The sequence below is a fragment of the Gavia stellata genome, chromosome 9 (assembly GCF_030936135.1).
Source record: "Gavia stellata isolate bGavSte3 chromosome 9, bGavSte3.hap2, whole genome shotgun sequence".
Taxonomy (NCBI): domain Eukaryota; kingdom Metazoa; phylum Chordata; class Aves; order Gaviiformes; family Gaviidae; genus Gavia; species Gavia stellata.
The window spans coordinates 21,076,954-21,097,928 of NC_082602.1; the positions used below are offsets into that span (position 1 = coordinate 21,076,954).

Genomic DNA, 20,975 nt, shown 5'->3' on the forward strand with positions numbered 1-20,975 from the left:
TTATGGAATCAAAGTAGGATTATTCTGAAATAACTCTTCTACTTTAAAATGTATCGCAGCTATGTTATATTTCAGAACTTTTACATATACATCAGCCTGTAGACCTTTAATCACATACACTTTTGAGATTAAATACTTAGAAATATTTTTTTGAGTACTATACTAATATTCATTCAGTCTTTAAACACTTTAAAGAAAAGCTAGTACTGGGAAAAAAACCTAGTTGCTAGGATGCATAATTTGAAGTTGTATGAAAAATGGAAGTATACTTAAAGATAACATTAATCATGAGCCATAATCATCATTAGTCAGAGCCACACTATACAGGAAAAGATGGCTCCCTGACCCCATTCTTCCCTCCGCCCCCAAAGAAGACTACTAGAAGAGACTTCTGGTTTTGCTTTTTTAATAAGTCCGTAAAAGCCAAGGATTTATAAAAAGCACATGCAAGTTCATTTACATTTACAGATCAGGGAGAAGCTGCAAACTTCCCTTAGTACAGGAACTATGTCTTTAAGATTGAAAGTAGTAAATAAAACGGAACACCAGAACTGAAAGCTAAAGTGACAACAGCAGCTTTGCTGACAGCTGAATTCCTGGTTTGTTCCTGGGGCATAGGGATGCGTGGTGGCATGACACCCAAACCCAATTAAAATTCTCTATAGCTTTGGAGAGAACGGCAAAATTGGTTTGTTTTTACTCTTTTACTGATCCACTTTAAGTCATATCAACAGATCTACAATTTTTGAAGTGTTTTGTAATTGTAGCCTAGATTCTTGGTTTCATCCTTCTCCTGAAAGAGAGAATATAAGTGAAGAGAAATGGGATCAGAAAAAGATGTCAGGAAAAGCTACAACAGTCCCACCTTCAAATGCCATGAGGAAAAGAAACAGATACTTGGACTGTGCCCTCTCCAACTCCAGTCGGTGAAAAGCCAACTGACCAGTTATTGAAACAGTGAGGCACCACTTTTTGCTAAAGGATCTGTAGAGATTTGCACTGAGCAAAAACAAGAGGAAAAGCCACTGGAAGTATCTTTAAGACTTTCTTTATGAGAATAAAGTAACAGTTTGTATTCTTGCTTCACCATTAATCTTTCAATATTTGTACTTGAAGTAAACAAGATACTTTGACACAGAACAAAAAACTAAAAGTAGCTCAGCTTTCCCTTGTCTCAATAGCTTAGGGATAGGAAGGACATTAGGCACATTTAACTGTTCCTAGTTTAAGCCATACAGTAATTTAATGTTGCTGCAAGAATGTGGTTTTCTTCTCAAAATCTATCCTTTTTTCCCCCCCTTAAGATTTCCTTACATAACACACCAGTACCTTGAAGACAGACCCAATGTATTACTCGGGTTTGCTACAGATAATCCAATTCTTCTTTCCTTGGAAGAAAACGGGTATTAGAACTTGTCTGACTGTCAGGAAGACTGAGATTTTCCCTATCTACAGAATAGGTATGACCTGTAACTTCTGTATATGCTCCAATTATGTCTCTGTCCAAAAGTGATTACATTTAGTAAAATACAGTGAAACCATTCCCTCTCTGACCAACTAACACCTCAAGTCTTTGTCAAGGTATAAAATTTTGTAAGTGCTAACAGGGAACTGGAAAGTTTTTGACATAGATTACAGTGGGACCCATGAACATTTCATGGGATTTCAATTATCAGTCCACAACCTGTTGCAATCATAACAGTTACTGTCACCTCACAGTGGTAAGAAATACTGTACCAAGCAATTGCCAGTGGTGTACGGGACTGTAACCAAATGGATGATTATGGTGTAAATGGGTTTTCCATAATACAGCAAGTTTTCTATAATTATCAACTGTCAGTCATCTCAATATCCTGCCAGGCTTTCCATTTTTTGTGATTAAACCTCCACAGCAGGAGAATTATTTCTCAAGTTAGTTAGTGACGTAAGTTACCCTGCATATGACAGATGCTGCCACAGTGAAAACATCAACATTAAAACAAAATTCTCACTACTGATGAAAGTGTCATACAATGATTTTGATGCACTTGTCAGTACAAGTGAATCTCTCATGCTGACCACTATCATCTCCTCCTCCCTTTTTTTTTTTGATGGTACACTGTGTGCCCCATGACCATTCAAGTAACATACAGAAAATAGAGGAAGAGGTTCTTGGAATTTCACAGAAATCAAATAAAAGTCTTACAACCCATGGCAACATCCATGGTTCTTATTGCAATAAAAAGTCAGTATGTAGTCTTCATCCCATTTATATTAAGATTTCTTTTAAAGAAAAGTTGCCGACATTTTGTATTGTTTCATCTATGAGGTAGATGGCACTTTCATATAAATAGTGTAAATCAGAAATTAAGTTAGCTCTGAGCCTGCAACAAGCGCTGCACCACTGACTCCTCAAGTCAATTATTAAATCATGAATACGAAGTAATTCCTCATTTTAAAAGACAAACAGTAAGTCTTTGAAAGGAGAGTCGTGGTTGAGAGCACAGACAGGTGCCTCCCCTTGACAAAGGTCAGTGGAATTCTGGCTTGAGCCTCCAGACACCTTCACCATTCGGGCTCCTATGGAAGGTGCAGAGATTGCGGAGAAGTTCTCTAAAGACACAGGACTGTGCTGCAGGCAGTTTGGACTCAAATTCGTGTAGTAGTTCCTGAGTGCTGGCCTCGCCATCCACACGGGCCTGGAACGCTATGAAGTTACGCACATTCACGAGCAGTTCATCATATTCTGTTGAACAGGGGGCTGGGGCGGGTGCTTGCTGATGATTCTCGTCTCCCTCATTCCCTGTCTGTTGTGGTAAAATAAGGTGGTTTCTTGCCCTCATCTTAGCTAATAAAGATGAAGAGTCTAGTGTACCAGATGACGATTCTCCAAATTTTCCATCGAAGTGTCCATTGGAACTACACTTCTTTACATTTTCTTTCTTTGTTGTATCTGCATCCTGCAAATAAACATGCAGACTATGGAGAAAGTTGCATTCTTAGATCCACAGAACCTGTGAAACAAAATCTGCCTGCTGTTTCGACTTAACAAACATGAACACTCAGAAGCTCGTAATCTGAAATACATAATAAAGAGGTAACATGTTCTGGTTTCAAATTTAGAACTTAGGAAGTGAAAAAAAAGCATTGCTGGTATTGAGACAGATAACCAGACCATGCTGCAATTTGTGACTGCTGTATCTAATTAGACTTCATCAAGTTGCTATATCAAAACATGAAACATCAAATTAATGGGTGACAAAGTTCTAGAATTCTACATAATCATAGGACAAATGGGTATGAGACACATCTACAGTGTAAATCAGATTTGTTGCATAGATCAGAACATTTCACATGTATCAGCTATTAAAAGAGAAACATTAGCCTGTGTCTCTTACCTTGCACTTCTTTGCAGATGATGCACATGTGGAATGTGAAGAAAGCAGCATGGAGTTTCTTTTTTGACCAAAGCGACTCCTAAAAACCCACAGAAGAATTAACTCCATAAAACATCCTTCTCAAAATGATTAGGATAGTTTTGCCAAAAGACACTGACTGGGTTTCCATTGTAGGGTTTTCAAGAGCCCTCTGTCAAACTCTTTCATCTACTGTGCAACAATAATGCTTTCTTCGTACTTCAGAATGGACTTCCTAGGCTTGTAATATGCCTTCATGTCTTTATTAAATATAAAACATGAAACTCCACTTTGATACATGTTACTGCAAATACCAAGTGCAAAAAAAAGTTAAATCCATAGCATCTTAAGGAACTCTTCTATTTTTGGAAAAGCAGTGTGAGAACTGAACTTACTTTACTCCTGATGGTGCACCTGAAAGACCACTCATGCCTGTCCAGGTTGGCACACCAGAAGCAGCTCCTAAACATCGCTGTCGAGAGACTTTTAAGGCTCTTAAGGCATCCTGGGCCACTCTGTTTGCTTCTGCTTCCACCAGCACATGATCTGCACTGGAAGCTTCCATAATGGCATCATGCTTCATAACACTGTGTACCCCTAAAAACCAGAAGAGACAAGAAAAGGTGAAGGAGGACATTTGTTAATTTACATGGTTATCTGTAAAATTAAATATTCACAATTTAAGCAAGTGCCACAATCACATTTTTCCTTTTTCGGGTTGATTATATTCAGCACTTCAGTATAGTAATTTCTAATAAGAGAACTCCCTTCTATCAGTTAAGCAATCAATTTGACAGCAAACCACTTCATTCACAACAGACTTGGCAATTATGTAATTGATCATTTCTATTGTTATGGACAGGACAGACAGAAGTGAAACCCTTGTGTAAATGAAGGTTGGTTACATCGTTATTTCCAGAAGAAACACTGCACTACTTCTGTATCCAGAAGCGTTTCTGGAAGGCTGCAGGTTTCTGAAATGTTGTGCCAAGGTAATTAGCACATTCATAACCGGAGCATTTCAGTGATGAACATTTTAATGTTTCACTACAGTAACAGAATAGATAAAACACGTTTTGTATTGTAGCTCTAACCAACCCTGCTCCTTCCCTCACCTGCGTGTTTTATATACCTCTGTTTAAATAGTCTGACACTGTTGAAGAGCCAAATAAAAACAGTTACCTGATTTTTTGAAAAGTTTCTCCAAGACGTAATCATCATTTTTCTTTGAGTCTTCCCCCTTCTCTTCACTGTTCTCCCTTCTGTATCGCTTTTGTTTCACTAGATGAGGAATGCGCTCTCCTTCAAATTTGGCATCTTTGCGACGTTTCCTCTTAGACTCATCTTTGTGGCTCTCACATGACAGCATATGCTTTGTTTTTGAGGTACATTTATAATGATTATTATCTAATTGTCCATCTCCAGTTTTAGCAACCTGCTTTTCCCAAGAGCCAGCTGCACCACATGTATAGCTAAAATCTCCATTGGTATTTGCATTCGCTGCTCCATGTACTTCATCAGCCACCACGGTGTTCAGACATTTGGCATAACCTGACAATAACTGGGACATAGATTTGTGAACTGTTCCCAAGCTTTCCTCCTTGCTTTTATTCAATGAATTTGCATTAATAGCAGCTTGTGCATTATCTTTTGCATAGCTATTCTGGTCAAAGTTTTCCAACTTTCTTTTGGCTTTCTCACTTCTCTTTATCACTTTAGAAGAATTTGTCATGTGAGTGGTTGAGTAGGAATTGGATGACTTGCTGTACTTTGGTGAGCTGTTTTCTGTAAGATGGAGATCACCTTTAGAAGTGTCTTTATCAGGTGGCTTTTCAAGTTTCCGTTTCAATTGGGGTTTTGGGACTTGAACATCTGAACCAGTACCTGAGGGATGAATGAAATTAGCATCCATTTATCATACACTTCAAACATTTTTTTTTCTTTTAAACAAAGAGAAAAAAATGTGTACCTGCAAAAATTGCACTTGTTTCTGTCCCCTGGGACACATCTGGGCTGCTCAGAGTAAAAAGTTCATAAAGGTCATTGGATTTGAAAAAGCGACGCTGCTTAGGGTCTTTCAGCACTCTGTTTGTTAAAAACTGTTTGAAGATTTGTCTAAAAAAGAAAGAGTACTTTGTCAATGAAGCAATGTCTAGCTATGTTTAAGTACTGAATGCAGTACTTAAACAGAAAACTGTATAAGCACAAACATTACCCTACAGAACAATTAAGCAGTGGGAAGATGATGTTAGTTTCCAAAAGACAATTTTGAGTTAGTAACTTTCAAACCACCAACTAAATCGTTAAACACAGGGATTTATTGCTTTGCAACAACCCCATAACACAACAGGTAACCACCATCCTGAAATGTCCTATGAGGCATCCCTTAACTAAGCAATAAATAACTTCACAGCTAGAATTTTTTTTTGTCCATTAAAATTGAAAAGCTTGCATATATTGCAATAAAACTATCAGAAAGCTCCTGAAAGAAAAACAAGAGCTTGTTAAAATGACAACATTTTAATGGTTCAATTGGTTGGAGGAATCAAAAGCAGCAGAGTAGCTCACTCTGATGGTGACGACTGGATGACAACCACTGAAAAGGGAAATCACACTTGTGATTGAGAGGAAGGGAAAAAAAAGCCCATCTGCAGTTGACTGAAAGGAACAAATCTGGGGGAGAACTAAGCTGCAAGAAGTCTTCTAGTATTGTTAAATCTACTTCTATGCCATGTTTGTACTACATAGCTTTTGATTGCAAGTTCTAAGCACTCTTTTCCTGCACAAAAACACATCCCTAAATAAAGCTGGAAATCAGTTCTCAAGAAGTGTTTTTATCATGGTTTTGGCTCTGCTGGCAGTAAGCAGGGAAACTATTTTTAAATCCAATTGGCAAAAACTAAGTTTAAACATAGGTGCCAGCTACTGTAGTACACCCATCAGAAGACTTCAAAGTTTTTAAGAATTAATTGAGCTTCATAGCTTCCTGCAAAGTTGATCACATATTTGCAGGGAAGAAGACACAGGCAAAGAGAAAAGACAACTTGCTTAAAGTTCTAAGTCCGTTGCACTGTTCTGGAAAGAAATGAATTTCTGATGGCTGTCCTGACCCTTACAGCCCACTTCCTTGATGTTGTCAGTGTTGTTCAAGCAGAACTATGCCAGAGAAACACAAGCCAACCAACAGCGAATGCATTGTGTCCATGCGGTAAAACAGATTAAAAAAGACACTCAGTAAGTGTGGGTATTTCATTATTTAGAGCTTTTCGTTCATCTGCATTTTCAAAGAGGGTATTCCAGTTCTAAAGAGTAATGCCTAGACAGAGGATTCCCATGTACATTCATTTGGAATTCATGTAAGTAAAGCTAACTACTGAGAAAGCTGAATGGGAAAGCAAACCAAAAAGATTCCATTGATTTTGAAATACAAGCACTTCAAGGCTTTAGCTACATTTTGGAATAAATATGACTGGTGGTTCTTGGGATTTAATTCTCTCACTTTGGAATGATTTGGGAATAAAATCAAATTGGGTTTGTGGAGTAGTAAATGGATGTATGTACCACATACATCTTTATATATCCTAAGGACAATATAAAGAACTTGTTGATTTCAGTTTGCATTTCAGACTTGTTGAGTCTCATGTTCCAAGCAAGAGGCTCATTTTTTCCTGCCTATGCCTCATACTCTCTCACTTACAGTGAATTCTGGATGTGCTGGACACAGCTACTGGAACAGACTGATGATGTATATTTAGTATGTAGGTCTTGGAGCTAGAGAGGCAGCAGCACAGCCCTGCAGCTGGGAGTCTAATATTAGAAGAAGGCCCATTTCTCAGTAGAAAATTTTAAAAGCTTTCTGTGACGTGCCCATTGTGACCAAGGTTGGGGGTTACAAGCCATGTGTGCATATGCACAGGTATGTCACTGTTACACCACCTCAGATTCGCTACACAAATTGTTTTGAGCATACAGCTGTATCCAAGGAATTGTTCTGACTGACCTGTGGTATATCTTCTCTTCAATAGTACCTGCAGTGAGAAGCCTATACACAGTCACCTGTTTCTTTTGGCCTATTCTCCAAGCACGTTCCCGAGCCTGGAACACAAAAGGTTTGGTTACCAGACATTAGCCTCTTAGACATGTGTTTGACAGAGAGCTATTGATACCACTGTTTCAAACCTAGTTTGGACTTTTAACAAATAGTTCAAGAAATTACATAGCTGTGGTATTTCTACAGCATTAGGACAACTAACTCAGCAGGAGAGGAAAACAATTTGGAAAGTTTACACATGTAAAAAGACAAGTCTCCAATTGTACCAAGAAATCTATGCAAAAAAATCTCAGTAAGTTTTGTTAAAATTAGAACTCATATCTAGAATATATACTTTATATAGACTTAGTCCAAAAGGGATTTATTTCACAATACAGCTTTAATAGACACATTTCCTTTGAACTCTTCTTCTTAACTGAAAGCTTTCCTACAAACATCTTGAACCAACTGCTAAAACAGTGCGCTCTAGTCAGACTACACACTCGTACATCTCAGAGCTATGTAGGATTTCCATCAAAAATAGTTTTTTTCCTCTCAAACATGTAAGCCCCATATACTGTTAAGGGACCTGATAAACCAGAGTCTCATCACGTCATCAGATGAAGTATAACTTCTTTAAGGTATTGGCTTAACAACAGCTTCAAAGGGCATAGCTACCTATCATTATTTAGTGACAAAGCCAATTTAAGCACCACTTGTTCTCCTTTTCTTACCCTGCCACCATGAACAGTCATGCCTGATTGTACTCTCCCTTCAGAAACATCTAGCTTGTTTGTCTGTTTATTCAAAAAAACCCAGGCCGTTTCAACTGTTTGTTTGACTACACTCTAAACAGACTATATGAATCGACAGAATTGAAGAGTGGTAAGGTATAACAGCAAAAAGGGATGTGGTGGGAATCACTTAAATTGGCTTTGCCACAAGAGTAATCATAATGCAGAACTGCACCCTAAGCGACCATTGCTGGGAACAGCAACTTAGGGAAGAGTAACATAGTGCTTTAACACTATTTGAGGAGATAAATATCATTCTGTCTTCAGTTTTATTTCAACTTAGCTGGTAAATGGAACGTAATGAACCAAACTCACCTGTGTGTCTGTACTGGGATTCCAGTCAGGATCATAAATAATAACCCGGTCAGCACCAGTCAAGTTAACTCCAATGCCGCCAACACGAGTTGTTAGAATAAAAATAAATATGGATTTGTCCTACAACACAAGAGAGAATTTGCTAAAGCAAGAATTACCAAAGTACAAGATAATTTTTTTTATTTCCTGGATTCTTTTATTATCAGCATTATTTGCAAAGATGCAAAGGAAGCCAAGAGAAGGAATACATTTCCTTGTTTGCCTAATATCTCTCTTGACAAATAAAAGTAGTTTGATCTAAATTTAATTTACTGTTGTCCAATAAAATTTCTCCCCCTTTTCAACTGCATTTTTTTTCTTAGCCGAAAACCCAACTTAAAAATGTGAAAAAAGCGATGACCTTTTTCCCCCTCTCACAAAGAAAGTGATTTTATGTGACTGAACTCCCCATTTTCATGTCTCAAACCTGCAGTAGTATATTTAACAACAGACCAAAAAGGAACGCAAGAACTCAACCATACTCGCTAACAGGCATTAGTGTGTGGGATGCAACATCTCACCTCATTATATCTTGTTATAAGGGGCTGTCTGGAAGCTATTGTTGTGGTGCCATCCATCTTGAGGTAGGAATAGTTTCTGTCTCTCACAAAGACTTCAAGTATCTGCAGCATCTGTCGTGATGGAAAAAATTTAATGAAATCCAGACGTGAAGACTGAGCAACTGTCTGATCAAGTCATAAGAATTTCTGGTACTAACTGCAGATACCAACCAAAAACTTGTGAATCTTAAATGAGCAGAAAATTCATTAACTTATGTAATTGGGGGAAAAAAAACCCCAAACTAGTTATTTCACTGCTGAATGCACGCGTGGAATGTTTGTGCTTGGTTTGGGAAGTCCAGAGCCATGGTCTCAAGACAATTAACCAGGTAAATGGTCCTGCATCCCAGGGGAATCCATGGAAGCAAGACAAAATTGTGAATACATAGGGAAAACAAATGAAGGTCACTGTCTATGCTACTAGCCCAAAGCACGCAATTCTGAGGACCATACGTGCACAGGCACTAAACAGAGCAAGCAAACTGACTACTAATTCTATCCTGAAACGACACAGTAGGGACAATAAACACATCACCACTGCTTCAGCCTGGTATTATATGGGTATAACTGATACAAGCTTTGACTCAGTATACTGAATTTGGGCAACACTGCCACAACACTCTGTCATTCCAGTAAAGTTTACTGAGCTTGGGAACTGGTCTCCAATTATTCCAAAGACATTAGTCATTTTAGTATTTTTTTCAATAAGATGTTAATTTTCTGAGAAGGACACTACAAAAGGTGGTTCTAATTACAAGTCTTGTTGGGACACACACGCAATTTTTTAGTAATAACTAAAACCAATTAGCTCATCTTACCTGTCTTGACTGAGTAAAAAACAACACTCTGTGACCTTGCTTGTGCCATATTTTCAGCAAGGATTCTACCACTATCATTTTTCCAGAACGTTTCCAATATCCAAACTGATCTGCTTCCTCCACTTCAGGATCTGGTACACCCTTCGAAATCCTGGGACCACCAGAGAAGAGATCAGGGTGGTTGCAAATCTTTCTCAAAGCTACTAGACCTGAGAAAATCTAAAGAATACAGGAGAAAAAATTTTTTTATTTTCTTTATTATTGGTTGTGGTTGAGAAAAATAAACAGCAATGGATTAATCCAGTCATCATCAAGAAGTTTGTTTTTAACACTGGTTTGCTCTTTAGAAAAGCCAATGGACACTAATATTCATTTCATGGAAAATTTTAGTAAAGATCAGCACAAGAGAAGGTCAATGAAATTCTATGTTCTCATGTGCCTGTCCTGGTGATAATGTTAAGAGAATTCTGCAACAATTTTCACATTAGCAAAAGCAGTCCCTAGCAGTAACTCACAGTCAAATCTTTCCTACTCAAAAGGAAAAATTCCACCAAGTTTGTTACTTGAAATTATGGTGTCCTTCCTTCCAACCCCTGCCATGTTAGCAAGTAACTTAAGACAGACCTTGAGGATAGCAAGTATACCCACCAGAATGCATGGTAACAAAGAACAGATGAGTAAACATATTTCAACCAACATACGAAGTTGAAAATTACCACTTTTGATGCCATGTTAGAAGGGTTCTGTTCAGTATTGATTAGGAGGGTTCTGTTCAGTTATTCATGCAATATTACAAGTGTCATTTATTCTTCCAATACAATGGGCACTCATAAAAATGAACTAGCTTGAAACAGCAAAACCCTCAATCTTTTATCACTACAAGTTGGATAAGCCTGCTTATAATTTATGGTTTGTTTGTACAATGGGGTTTTTGTTTTTCAGCTGGGATTCACTGCTGTCATCACAAAATGTCTAATAAAAGCACTGACATTTACTGTTCAAAATTTTCAGAACTCTAGCAAATATGATAGCCCATTCTGTAACATCTTAGAGAAATTTCTGCAGATAGTACAAGCCATCTCTTGAAGATGAAGCTCCTTAAAATAATTTTCACTGGGATAAGTAAAATGGCTAGGCACTTGAAAAAACTTGGCCACTATAATTTTATGAGATCTGGAAAAATAAAAAAGTCAAAACAGTGATAAGGTCAACATCTGTTTTGTATGGCTTTGCAACATACATGGCTGTACTGACCATACAACTAACTGGAGCCACAGGGGGTGAGGGGAGAAAGGATTTCACAGTTCACAAGACAAGGAAACGTGGTAAATTACACATTATAACCAAGACATATTACTTCTCCTCTTACAAACAATAGATCTGTGTCCTGCAGCTAAAATGGGAGTGAAAAACATCCACCACATGCATACAAAAGTCAAATGGACCAGATGTGCGCAATGTAGGAGTCACAGGAAATAGCAGACTTTTTTACCCAGACAACAGCAGGCATTTGAAACTGTATTTCAATTATGGCTGTCATCCTGGCTAGAGCAAATTCAACATTTATGTTGTGAGGATGGAGGCAAAAGATGTTGAAGTGACTAGTAAGACAGTAACAAGGATGCTTGCTATTTGCTCTGCTAAATGTTAAGACTCTGTGAAATCATCAACTGTTGCATCACGAACTTATCATACCTGAATTGTATTCTCAGGACAAATTACTCTTTTCCTTTGTTTCATTTGCATGCTTTTAACCAGTTGCAATAGTTACCTACAGCAGGTCATCCAATATGCCATAATTTGCTCCCAAGATCACAAGCATATTGCGAAGCCAATTCCATTCCCACTTTTATGTGGTCATGCCACTACATACGGATCACTAACTCTATATATTCCATGGAACATTTCTGAGAAAAAAAAGCAGGCATCCACAAAAGCAGAACTGAGATCAGTGTGTTTGGTTCCCTTTCTGCTCAGAATCCAGCTAGAAGAATACGAAGGTCAGCCCACGACTTTATCCATCAAACTCTGTCATTAAGCTTAATTAATGCCAACCTGCATGTCTCCATTGAGAATCTGGTAAACTTCTTTAGAGTTGATGAACTTTTGATAGACTTGACGCTGCTCATCTGTCAAACGGCAAAAGAGGACCTACCAAAACAAAAAATAAACGACTCAAGCCCAACCTGTCAACTCCAAATAGAGTGAATTTTAAAGTTTTATGATGTGCTACAATGAAGCTTCACAGATGTCTGACATACTAAAATACTAAGTTAAAAAATACTGTATAGAAATCATTAGAAATAAAAAACCTTACAATTTTTAGAGAATGAACATAATGATGAAGATGGGTGTCATGAGTTTTTCTGTGCCCTTTTCCAATTGTTATTTTTTCCCCTCAAATTGCTTTAGTTTTGGAAGTGCTGGCATTTTCCAATTTTAATGAGGTAACTGTGCAATGTTAGATTCTCTCAAAGCTATGTTTATAGGGAACGCTTTCCATTGTGTGTCTGTTATGTCCCTTACAACTTGCAAATTCTTAGTACCTCAGGGAAGGTTAGCACACATAATCTGTTCTGTCATTAGCCTTTGAGTATGAGCATATAATGATTTTTCAGATGATCTGATAGGCTAAAATGGAACAACATCACTTCCTCGCATCCTGCACGGCACCCAACGTTATGCCACTAGTCAAAGTTATGTAGTGCCCTGTGACTGACAAGAACACAGCCAGATTTGTGTAATCTGTTTATGATTGCATTCTTTAGAGTAAGTAGCCCAGACTCTTTAAAGTATACAGAAATCCAAAATTTCATTAAAAAAGGTCATTAGACCGCACAGCAGAAACTGAGCATGGCCTACTCATTTATTATGTATCTTTCAGCACTGTCTTGCAAAGACTAGCATGTCTACTTTTCTTTTAGAGGGAGGACACAGGAGGGAAAAGAGTGAGGAGAGGACAAGAAAGCCCGAAGCACCAAAACCTGAGTGGCAGAAGAATCTAATAATTACTACAAGTGAGTATTTGTAGGAATTTCAGTTGTTTAAATAATCCTTTCAACCTTCTCTACTTTGAATCAAAATGTTTCCTAAAAAATATCTCACCTCTTTGTAAAGCAAAGTAGTTTTAAATCAAAAGGCTAACATTTTTGAAATTTATTAGAAGGCACAGGCCCAGCTAGCTTGCAATATGAACAACTGCCATCAAGTATTTCCCTACTATTTGCTGCCCAAATTAACCTTTTTATAGCAGGAAACAATGTTAAATTGTCCAAGACACGCACCGTAAGAAACACCCCACAGACAACTCATTTGCATGCACCTGTGACCTAGGAGGACAGCATGAAGCAGACCTGACTACACTTCATATATCCTTTGTTTTCCAGATGAGAGTGTACTTGTATAGACCCTGCAAGATTATGACCATTTAATACTCAGAACACAGGTGAAAGCTCTACACCTTATCTTTAGTTAAAACAGCATTTCTTTTGCTATTAGCACAAATTATTTTCAAATGTCCATGAAAGATTGGATACTGGGGAGGGAGAGGGCTCAAATCTAATAGTAAAGACAAGCAAACCTGTTCATTTTTATCTGGAAGTGAAAGGCTCATTTTTACATCAGCCTTCATTCTTCGCAGCAAGTAGGGGTTTATGGTATCCCGTAACACACAGGCACATTTGTATGCAGTTTTCACCTGAAAAAGGAAGAAAAAGCAGAAGCTGTATTTTGGTTCTTGATCTTAATTTTAGCAACAAGCAAAATTGTATAATTAGTAATAGCAAAATCCTAATAAAATGAGATGGTTTATTAATTATGTGGTTCTACAGTTACATATTCAACACAACACGAATTGCAATAAAATTCATATTAGCAACAATAACATTGAATAAGTAAGTCTTCCTCAGATACCACTAATTTATCTTTCCTAATTTAGTGGACTTTAAGAGAGACCACAAATTAGACATTTCTTTTAGAAACCAATCTAAGAAGTGAGTATCAACTCGCACAGAACCAAAATCCTCATGAAAAACTGCTAATACATATACTGAAGATCAAAAAAGAAGCCTGCAGCAATGGTGGTTACTAGACAATAAGGAAAGATTAGTGCCCGCTTGAGACTATTAAAAAAAAAAAAATCGGTACAAGAAAATCCCCGTGATCACAGAAACTAAAGGTCACTCTGGCCTTAAATGGAACATATGGTTCTATAATGGGTAATGGATGTGTGAGATGGGTATTAACTGTACATAATGGCTAAAAATACCTTCATTTCTCTTAAAGCAAAACAAAGAATATAATAAATTATTGATATGTAAAAAACAAATTGGCAGTCCAATTTAGTAAATTACTCAGCTTTAGACAAGGGAAGTACTTAAACTCAAAAAGAAGATAAACTTTAGAAATGTATGTGTGCAAAACGTTATAAAGAATATTTAAAAGGATACAAGTTTATTAGCATTTATATGAAACTTATTCTGCAGATTATTATGCAGACAATTTATCTATCAGCTAATTTGAAAAATGTTTAAGAAGTCGTAAATACCAAGAACCGCAACTACAAAGACTAATAGAGATACTTATTAAAAATAATACTCCAAATAATTTTTGCTTTCAAAATTAAATAGTTTATCTATTTTCAGACTTCCAATACCTACTTTAGCTTTTTAAAATGAAAACAATTTTCAGTTTGGATTTAAGGATTCCATCGCATAATTTGCCAAAGCTTGATATCAAACAGGAAAGTTCTATTTAAATAGATCAAAATACAAGATCAGTCACCTCCCACTCCAATTTGCTTATCTTTACTTTGTATCAAAGAATACTTCTAATGATTTAAACTTTAGGGCTTTTGACACAAAAACCTTGTGTATAAGCTATACGCCTGTATAAATGAAACGGTCTCATTTAGTTGAACAGTTCTTTTCACACGTGCAGCAGTAAAACGCATATGTAACTCTCTTTTGGGTTCCTATCTAGAACACACAGCATGAAGTACATTTAAAAGTCAGTTTAGAAACAATGTAACAGTTTCCTTCAAGCAGAGTGGTATTTTTGATGCATTTACCTGGACAGGAGAGGCATTGGAATATCCTCCCATGGTTATTGGAACAGAAAATTGCTCCATGAACACAGGTAGTGTTCCCAGTTTCCCTGGGAATACAAAGTCAAAGAGAGACCAGAGCTCCTTTAGGTTATTTTGCATAGGGGAGCCAGACAAGATGATTCGATGAGGTGTGCGGAACTATTAATAAAAAACACAAAACCAAAAGAAAGTTATTTTCATGGTTCATGGAGTAACCTGCCTCCTGCCTCAGAGGACATTCAACTTCACCATCAATGAATTCTAATTTTAAAATATGGCCTCATATTCATGAAACAAACAGCTTTCTGCAATATATTGTCCATAAACTGTTAGTAGAAAATGAACACCAGCAATGTGACATTTATCCCTAATGGTAAATTACTACACAATTGAAAATTTCTGATTTTTTTCCTCTACCATACCTCTGTAAATTTACTGACGTAAACTCATTAAAAACATTAAGTAAATTAAATGGTTAAATACAGACCATTGTATTTATGCTTTTATTCTTTGTTAATGGTCAAATATGTATTTTTATGATAAAGTAATACAGGCTATTAGATTTTGGAACTTCACCCCAGAGCACTTAAAATCTTCCATTTATTTTTTATAAAGTACCTGCTTGCATGCAAGTGTGACTGCAGCATTTGGATTTCGGATTTTGTGACCCTCATCCAGAATCACATAATGCCAGTTATATCTGTGGATGTTATCCTGCATCAGTCGAATGTATGAATAAGACGTAATTAAAATTCCATGGCATGAAGCAATTTCATGAATTAGTTTCACCTAAAAGCAAAAGGTGCACATTGTCAGTAACAGCAAGACAGAAAACTCAGACCTACTGAACTACAGGTTTGCTGCCCAAGGTATGTACAAAAAATTTTGAAAAAAGCAGATATATAATTTATTTTGCAAAGAAAATAAGTATAGGCAAGATTTTGATTATATGATTCTCAGCTCATCTGTGAAAGAATGAAGCGCTTGAATACTGTGTTGCAACAGACCGGAACCCTGGTCAGAAGGGAACAGTGGTTTATTTTTCTTTTTTAAAGGCAATGTCTGAGAAAACAAACATTAAATTTGATTAAAGTAACTGGTTTCTTCAAGTTCTCCTATATTCACCTCACAAACTCAGCTTTGTGTATTGCATGCAAGATCTAGAATGTTAGAGGAAAATTAAACAAGTGAAAAACTGAAAAACAATCATAAAAATCTATTTGGTTAATCCTAAATTCTGTCCAACTTTTCTCATTAATAGGATGAATATATTTGTTATCAATCTTCAAATTTTGTGCTTCTCCTGTAAGCTATATCCTTTTCCCAAATTTTTACTAGCCTTTATAGCTGTAAATTATGTAGGGCAGGGATAGTCTATATCACCTTCCACAACATTCACAGTGTTCAAGACTCGTCTTTCTTGCATTTATCCTCCACATATAAATCTAGAAGACTTGAACAGAAGACGATGAGCTGGGAGGCAATTCTGGATGAAACAAACATACCCAATGTAAAAGAAAAAAAAATAGAACTACCACAGATTTTGCTAAAGGAAAGACAAAACCCTTATTACTAGAAGTACCTTTAAGAAAAAAAAACCAACCAAACCCAGCAAAAACAAAAGGGAAATATCCATCTCAAAGACTCAGATGCTGTTAAAAGTCCATGATCTCTTATTGTAAAATTTCTTGCTCAGACATACCCCAAGATTCAAAAAGCTCTTCTGTGTTTAACTGTTCAAGAATTTCTACTTTCTGATTATCATCTCCTGATAAAACCGTGACACATTATTTAATGCTGACATCATGATTCTCAATAGAATATGTAACGTTTAGAACAATTTGTATTACAGACAGAGTAGGATTTCTAGGCAGGTGTGGACATCCAAAGCTTAATTCTACCTGGTACATTGCCCATAGTTTGCAAACATGTCCTAGAGTCTCAGCAATGGCCTATCCTAGAATATTGTAGACATCTCAACCCAAACACTTAAGACAAATTATCTCGGGCGATTTCAAATTAAAAGCTTGTAAAATATGTAACCTCTCCTAGTTTTTGCAATTAATAGGGTACATCTGCAATTAGCCTGACTTACAGAATGCTACACCGTTGTCATTAAAAGATGTTTTGTGAAAGTGCTGCTGTTATTATCGAGGCTCAAGAGACCAATCCCTCCTAGAGGGCAAACAGTGGACTAGGAGAAAACAACAACCATAAATCACGTTGTCAGGTAGCAGAGAGAACAGAAGTGAAACAGAGGCACATGAAGGCCATTCACTGTAAACACACCACAGCAGAATCCTAGTCAGGATTTACTGGATCTGTAATTAATTAAAGTTTCCTTCAAGCTAAATTTTTAATAAACAAGGATTTGTGCTGACAATGAAGAAATACAACACCACAATTTTTATCAACTCACACTACAACACTTATTAACTCTCATTTTACTGCATTGGGTACTTTCTCAGAGGTTGCCTTCACTTCAGTTGCAGCTCTTGGAATAATTTAAAGTATTTTAAAATATGGTAACAGATTTAATAGTGGAAACACACTGATTTGAGGCTGTAGCTTTTAAGAATTTATGCTATTTTATCATGTATTCCTTAATTCACAATTCCTGTTTGGTTAGATTCAGGCATGTTTATTCCCTGTCCCCCGAGGAAACACACTTCAGTGAAATATTTCAGGGCATGCACTGTTAAACTCGAAAAAAAAAAGTCAGCTTAAGAGAGACAAATCCTACTAATGCCAAAAGATTACACAGCAGTTACCTAGCTTTGAAACTGTGAACTCTGGCCTTTAACAGATGCTAATGAATAAGGGAACACCGAGTAGATCAAGTAATTCTGATCTTACAGTTCTGCTCAGCACAGTATTTCAGGCCTTTACAATTCAAGGACAGTATTTTCTCCTAACTTAGGGTGATAAGTTGATTGTGTTGCTTTGTCTTCACTGGGACACATGCAATGTACAAAGACTGGAAGATTTTTAGCAAGCACTGTTCCTGAAGGCTAAAACGTTTATGATTTATTTTAAGGACACACCTCTAAGTAAATTTTTTTTCCTGTTGGTACGTCACACTAGCTATATGTTTGTTTCTGAAGCTACAAAAACAGGACAATTTTTTGACTGATGCTTATAAAAATAAGGTTTATCTTTTTTAGCATAAAGTAGTCTTTTAAAAATGTTTAGGAGGACCTGAACTCTTCTATAATATAATGTATTAAAAATGGTAATTTTCTTAAAAAGAAATCTGTATATTAAGACTGAACTTAAAGAACTAGGCTAGTGATAACTATGGCATTTTCTAAACATTCAGGTACCTTTAAGGCAAGTGTGAACTTACAGAGATAGTATCTAGTCACACAACCACGTATCACTCGTGAATCAAAAATGCATTCTTCAGCAGGCTTATCGCTATCTCATAACCAACCATTAAGCCCAGAGATCCATAAATTCATCCTATAAAACCTCTTTATTATTTCCCTGCCCCCAACAAAACAATCTAAATGGCACCATGAAGAGGCTTCAAAAGAATACATTACAATGTTTAATAATGTAAAAGTTGCAATAAAAAGAGCTAAAGAACTTATCACATATTTAACAAAAATGCTACTTCTCATGGTATGATACTAAGTTTACCCGAGTTTGGTCCTTAACTCAGAAATAGAGCCTTTGGCTGAAATAGAGGTTCCATATGCAGTCATGCCAATAACTATAACCTCTACACCTTATTTTCTTTACGTGTAGATCGCGTACTCTGCTGTGAGGGTAGAAGATCTAAAATCTCCAGTGTGCAAAGTCATCTTCAAATAGGTGGTTCAACAGGTGCAAGCATCATGAACCGACAATTGCTTTCGATGGCTGCGTTGTGTGTCCAGCATTTGACCAGAATAAGGGAATGTAAAGTTACGGCTTTGCCACTGGTATGTGGTTACCACCAGAAAGAATTGTTAAGCTCAGTGATACCCATTCTAAAGATCAAGAAATTAAAAGTTCAGCCTTGATGTTAAAAAAACACAGCCTTTTTCCATATGCGATATGTTAAAACAAGATCATTCTTATCTCTGTTAGCCCAGAGGCTGAAGTGACCTTTTTCACCCCAAAACAGGTAGCAACGTTCAGTTCCCCAATCCTGTCTCCTGGAAAGTTAGCTGTCCAGCGCAAAACCCTTCTCATTTACTGACAGAACAACAGGCAAATCCTGGAATTGTCAGTTTAATTCCAAACAGGTCTGTGCAACATTGAGACCACAGGTGCATAGCGACTTGGCTTTTGGCCATGTAAAATTAACCTCAATCAAAGAACAAACATATGTTCTTACGCAGTCTAACCACAATTTTCTTATTTATTTGTGAAACTTATTTAAGTTTATGCTTTATGCCAGAGCATGAGAGCAGAATGGTCCCTGGATCAGTATTATAAAGTTAACACATGCAAAAGCAGTCTCCTGTAATGCCATAGGTTATCAGAAGATGCAATTGTCATGAGATCAGACCAGCACTAACATACTCATAGAAAGAATGTATATTGAAAAGAAATTCTAGGCAGGAGTAAATCACCTGGCCTGGATTTTATGTGATATGTGTTATTTATGCTAGTAAATTAGTAGTAAACTTTTCTTGCAGGTTTAAGGCTAATTAGATAATTAGATTAGATAATTTTTTTTTTAAACTTTACTTTAGTCATTAGCTTGCTCTTCTCTGATTAAGAGGCATCTAGGAAAAAAGTGTGTATGAGATGAAGACCACATCAGCAGTGACACTTGTTTAAAGTATACTGTTGCATCTGTCAGAAGATAAGACATGAGGGCAGAATTAACTGAACCTATCTAAAGTGATCATATGGTATCCAAATTCCTTAATTTTAAGTTGTTGAGTAGGCACTTGTGGGAGGACAGCGGGGAGGTAAAGTCCTGAAAACCTGACTGGTCCTGCAGATGGAAAAATTTGAGCCAGTCTGTCAAGTGCATTAATTAACAAATACCCCAAAATAAACCCACACTATTTAATTTAGGAAGACATGTGAGCATGTTTTTGAGGGCAACAGACTTTTAGGGCTTGAAAACATACCAAGTTAATTGAACAACAGGAAGCTATTAGCACATTAGAGCACACTATTCCTTTTTTGCCATGTACTGTAACTGCATCAATTACCTCAGAATACGTTTAATCAAGTGCAATTAAGCACTATATCATTTTAATGTTATTACAAGAAATTCAATAAATATTTAAAGAGAAATTTAAAAATGCTTTGCTGAATCCTGAAAATCCATTTAAGCATCTGAAATACGAGGCCAAGGGAAAACAAAAATCTGTTTTCCTTGTTTTGTTCCTGCAAGGTACCAAGGATTGAAACTTCAGACAAGCCAGGCTTGCCAGCTTAAGAAATGGAATAAGAACACACATATTAAGCGACTGGCCAAGAAAATTAAGACAGAAAAGGCACTGCTTGAAAAAAAGAAAACCAACAAAGTAACACCGTCATTAAAGAAAACGAGACTAGGTGATATCAACTGACATACTGACCAAATGAAGAGAAATTGCCTCTGCAAGCAAAATGTATTAAATATTAGATCAATGACATCCTGATACATGAAAGCGTGAGGGAAAAATTGACCAGTACTAGAAGCATGTATCTGGTGTACAAGCAGTCTAGTCATGAACTTCGAGCATGGACTACAGTACAAGCAAAGCTCAAGCAAGAAACCTGTTACTATGCTTAATTTGTTCAGGTAACGCTGGCCTATATCATAATATAAATGTACTCCGTGCCGTCCCCTTTTTGTCCAGTTTCCTAACAAATCTATACAAGACTGTCAACTTTTTGTTCTTTTAAAACAATCAGAGAAAGAGCACAAGCTTGCACAGAAACATTCAGGAACAGGGGATATTTTTTTTTTGGCTAGCACAAAAAGCAAAAAGAGAAGCTTCTGGAA

The 20,975-nt window shown here is 36.8% G+C and overlaps 1 protein-coding gene across 1 annotated transcript in view; it reads right to left on the reverse strand.

The window, feature by feature from the left end:
• Window positions 1-2,487: 2,487 nt before the first annotated feature.
• Window positions 2,488-20,975, reverse strand: part of ERCC6 (ERCC excision repair 6, chromatin remodeling factor) — a 45,140-nt gene continuing 26,652 nt past the window's right edge. The window contains exons 10-22 of the mRNA XM_059821056.1: window positions 15,656-15,826; window positions 15,020-15,196; window positions 13,532-13,648; window positions 12,007-12,102; window positions 9,952-10,170; window positions 9,095-9,205; window positions 8,535-8,654; window positions 7,396-7,490; window positions 5,365-5,510; window positions 4,578-5,279; window positions 3,791-3,992; window positions 3,378-3,456; window positions 2,488-2,939 (exon numbers count right to left, since the gene is read on the reverse strand). Coding sequence (XP_059677039.1) covers window positions 2,511-2,939; window positions 3,378-3,456; window positions 3,791-3,992; window positions 4,578-5,279; window positions 5,365-5,510; window positions 7,396-7,490; window positions 8,535-8,654; window positions 9,095-9,205; window positions 9,952-10,170; window positions 12,007-12,102; window positions 13,532-13,648; window positions 15,020-15,196; window positions 15,656-15,826 — 2,664 coding nt within the window. The 3' untranslated portion in view covers window positions 2,488-2,510. The remainder of the gene's footprint in view (window positions 2,940-3,377; window positions 3,457-3,790; window positions 3,993-4,577; window positions 5,280-5,364; window positions 5,511-7,395; window positions 7,491-8,534; window positions 8,655-9,094; window positions 9,206-9,951; window positions 10,171-12,006; window positions 12,103-13,531; window positions 13,649-15,019; window positions 15,197-15,655; window positions 15,827-20,975) is intronic.